The sequence below is a fragment of the Sesamum indicum genome, linkage group LG4, assembly GCF_026168435.1.
Source record: "Sesamum indicum cultivar Baizhima isolate 11 linkage group LG4, ASM2616843v1, whole genome shotgun sequence".
NCBI classification, from domain to species: domain Eukaryota; kingdom Viridiplantae; phylum Streptophyta; class Magnoliopsida; order Lamiales; family Pedaliaceae; genus Sesamum; species Sesamum indicum.
The window spans coordinates 8972312-8975961 of record NC_142660.1 but is presented as its reverse complement, the minus strand read 5'-3'; the positions used below and the strand labels follow the sequence as shown (position 1 = coordinate 8975961).

Genomic DNA, 3650 nt, shown 5'->3' with positions numbered 1-3650 from the left:
CTAAAAAATACAATATTAGATATACAGTATTTATATATACATATTTATATATATAAAAAATATGATCTGATAATGAACAGTGATTTTTGTCTCCAAAATCCCAACATCAAACCTACACCACTTACTTTAAAATATTTTAAATTATATCAAAATACAAATTCAAACATATCATTTATTTTCAACACACACTTATTTATCTCTATTTTTCTCTCTCTATCTCCAAAACACAAAACAAAACACTCAAAACATAAATCCAGACACTACATATATATATATATATAAAGATCTTACTATATATATATATCCTTCATATATTGACCCTTCCACATGATGACTGAATGTATAATTAGAATAATGTTGCCAAAAGGAGATGCAATTAATAACATTAATTTTTTATATTATTTAATATTTTTTACACATAACATTTTTAATTTTCTCATCTAAAAATCTTGACCGAGTCATACATTTATTTTCACGTTGCTTTCAAAGCAATTTTATAAAGTCCAATAATGTTATCAATAAGTAGTTATTTTCAAATAATATTTTTAATTCAATGTTTGTTTGCTTAATATGGGTGATACAATAATTGCCATATCAACGTGACTCTCGCCTTCTATCACAATATATATTTAGGGCTGGCGATAATGCCACAACAAATTTCATTTGACCTTCCATTGGTTGTCTGCCATGGAAACTGGCACAACTAGTTTTTGCATCAATCTTTGTTTGTTGCTAGCATTATGTTTTGCCACCAAATGGCTGTGCCTCAAGAAAAGAAAAACACCTCCTCTTCCACCAGGTCTGATGGGTTACCCCATCGTCGGTTGCTTCCCTGAAATGATGAAAAATAAGCCAACGTTCCGATGGGTGCAGCAACTCATGCAAGAAATGAACACAGAAATAGCATGCATCCGCCTTGGAAATACCCATGTTATCTTTGTCACATCTCCTCAACTTGCTCGAGAGCTGTTGAGGAAACAAGATGTGATTTTCGCCTCTAGGGCTGATGTTTTATCTGCCCGGCTAGCAAGTAATGGCTACTTGACAGCAATCTTCTCGCCAAACTGTGATCAATGGAAGAAAATGAGAAGGGTTATTGCCTCAGGAGTGCTTTCACCCACAATGCACCAATGGCTCCACAATAAAAGAAGTAAAGAAGTTGATCATCTTGTGAAATATGTGTTTAAGCAAAGTCTCACAAATGGACTTGTAAATGTGAGAGTCGCCGCACAGCATTACTGCGGGAATATGACTAGAAAATTGATTTTCAATAAGAGGTTTTTTGGGACAGGAATGGAGGATGGAGACCCTGGAATGGAAGAGGAAGACCATTTGCACGGAGTCTTCACAATCTTGAAATATGTGTATGGGTTTGGAATTGGGGATTATCTTCCATGGTTGGAGGTTTTCGATTTAGATGGGCATAAGAGGATTATCAAAGATGCTCTAAAGAAAGTCAGAAAATACCAAGATCCGGAAATTGATCAGAGGGTTGAGATGTGGCAACAAGGGATGAAAAAAATACAAGAGGATATCCTTGATGTTTTCATTAACCTCAAGGATTCAAACAACAATTCTTTGTTGTCGATTGAAGAGATAAAAGCAGAAATTACTGTGAGATTCTCTACTTTCTTACTTGAAAATTGATAAGATTTAACCACAACTTTTCTCAAATGCATATTTGATGCGATTTCGGATTTCTTTTGTACATACATGGAGGAATTTTAAGGAGTTTCTTTTAGTAATTTTTTCGATATATCATAAATAAGGAATTATGTGCTAGATACTTCCATTTTTCCAGCCAAAAAGAATTAAAATTACCAAACATTTAAAATTATAGAATTCAATTACAAAAAATTAATACGTATGGCTCAAAATTTCCATCTCATGAACTTACAGAAGGGGAATCACAATTTACCCCTTTATACACTTATAGATTAACTGTATATGAATATCTATTACATTAAACTATATTTTATGAAATTTGTCCAGTACTAGGAAAAATTTGTTTTTAATCTCATCAACGTATTGGTACTTTGTCGAACCCATGGAAGAGGAGTAGAGTGGTTAGACCTTATTTGAGAGTGACGCATTCCACTGCCATTGTAACCGACCCATTAAGAGTATATGATTATTTGGATTTGCACCTATACATAGATTAATTACTCAAAACCCTTAAGATTAGTCTAACATATTAGCCAAAAGGAACCCCAACGAATTGTGCATTCTTGTCATAATTAGAGAACATGTTGTACAAATTTTATATCTTGTTGAGGAATTTTTATTTCTGAGTTTACATACGTCCTCAGGAATTCATGCTGGCCACAATTGATAATCCATCAAATGCAGTTGAATGGGCTCTTGCAGAGATGATTAATCAACCAGATATTCTTGACAGAGCATGTAAAGAATTGGACCAAGTTGTAGGCAAAGATAGATTAGTCGATGAATCCGATTTGCCTATGCTAAATTATGTCAAGGTTTGTGCAAAAGAGGCTTTCAGATTGCACCCTGTAGCAGCTTTCAATGTCCCACACGTATCAATAAAAGATACCACTGTGGGTGGATACTTCATTCCTAAAGATAGTCATGTGTTGCTGAGTCGTCGAGGACTAGGGCGAAACTCTAGGGTTTGGAAAGACCCTCTCATTTACAAGCCTGAACGCCACATTATCAATAAAGACTCAAAAGTGTTGCTTGTGGATCATGAGTTGCGCATGTTATCGTTTAGTACAGGAAGGAGAGGATGTCCGGGCATCGTGCTTGGTTCTACCATGACGATCATGCTTTTGGCTAGGCTTATTCAAGGGTTTAGTTGGACTGCACCACCAAATGGTCCAAGCAATATTGACTTGGTTGAGTCCGATGGAGGTTTGCTAATGGCCAAGCCATTAGTTGCTCATGCAGTGGCCCGGTTGGAACCAAATGTTTATCTAAAACTCATGCAGTAATAATATCATGTGCGTCTGTTAAATGCACATCTTTTGATAAACTATAAGCAAATTGGCCATTACATTTATGTTTAGTATGCGTGGCGTCTTTATTCATGTTATGAAAGGTTTTTCGAAAGTTGAATTTTGTCAAATTCTTAACAGTGATGGATTTCAATTAGTAAAACTGTAATTATTTTGAATTAGTTTGATCTATGTAAAATTTAAATGAAACTTCATGTATTCAATTTTTTGGAAATCAATTCTGAGGGAAGGAGAACTATTATGGGCCGTACTTGTGTCAAAAACTATTATGGATTGGTAACTAGAGATAGACATACAACGTTACAAAAATAAGGGTTAATACGGGTTAATTGTAATTTTGATCCTGTATCTATAAGGGGTTGGCAATTTTGGTCCTTTATTTTTTGAGTTGGTAATTTTGGTCCTCTAACTTTTAAATATTCGTGATTTTGATCCTTCAGTCTATTTTATTACCATTTTGCCCTTCTAGCAAAAAATTAACTATAGCCCATTACATGCTCCAAATTAGGTCCAACATGCTTTCGAAATAAATTAAGCCCTCATAAATTCGTACCTTTTTTCGACCGCCTTTCCTGGGTATTCCAAGTCTCCGGGTTTACGGACTTCCTCCAACCACACTACCGCAGCAGATGGTTCGCACGCACTTGGCTCCTTTAGCAACAAACAACATAACCC

The 3650-nt window shown here is 35.0% G+C and overlaps 1 protein-coding gene across 1 annotated transcript; it reads left to right on the top strand.

Annotated features, from left to right (window-relative positions):
* Positions 1 to 687: 687 nt before the first annotated feature.
* Positions 688 to 3000, top strand: LOC105160146 (valine N-monooxygenase 1-like). The gene is made up of 2 exons (XM_011077409.3): positions 688 to 1614; positions 2310 to 3000. The coding sequence occupies exons 1-2, from the start codon at positions 688 to 690 to the stop codon at positions 2949 to 2951; spliced, it is 1569 nt and encodes a 522-aa protein (XP_011075711.1). The 3' UTR covers positions 2952 to 3000.
* The last annotated feature ends 650 nt before the right edge of the window (positions 3001 to 3650 follow it).

Excerpts from the sequence above, each read along its gene's own strand:
- LOC105160146 (XM_011077409.3), top strand. The coding sequence starts at position 688 with ATGGAAACTGGCACAACTAGTTTTTGCATCAATCTTTGTTTGTTGCTA. Across the intron at positions 1,615-2,309 it reads AGATAAAAGCAGAAATTACT|GAATTCATGCTGGCCACAAT; the intron begins GTGAGATTCTCT and ends ATACGTCCTCAG.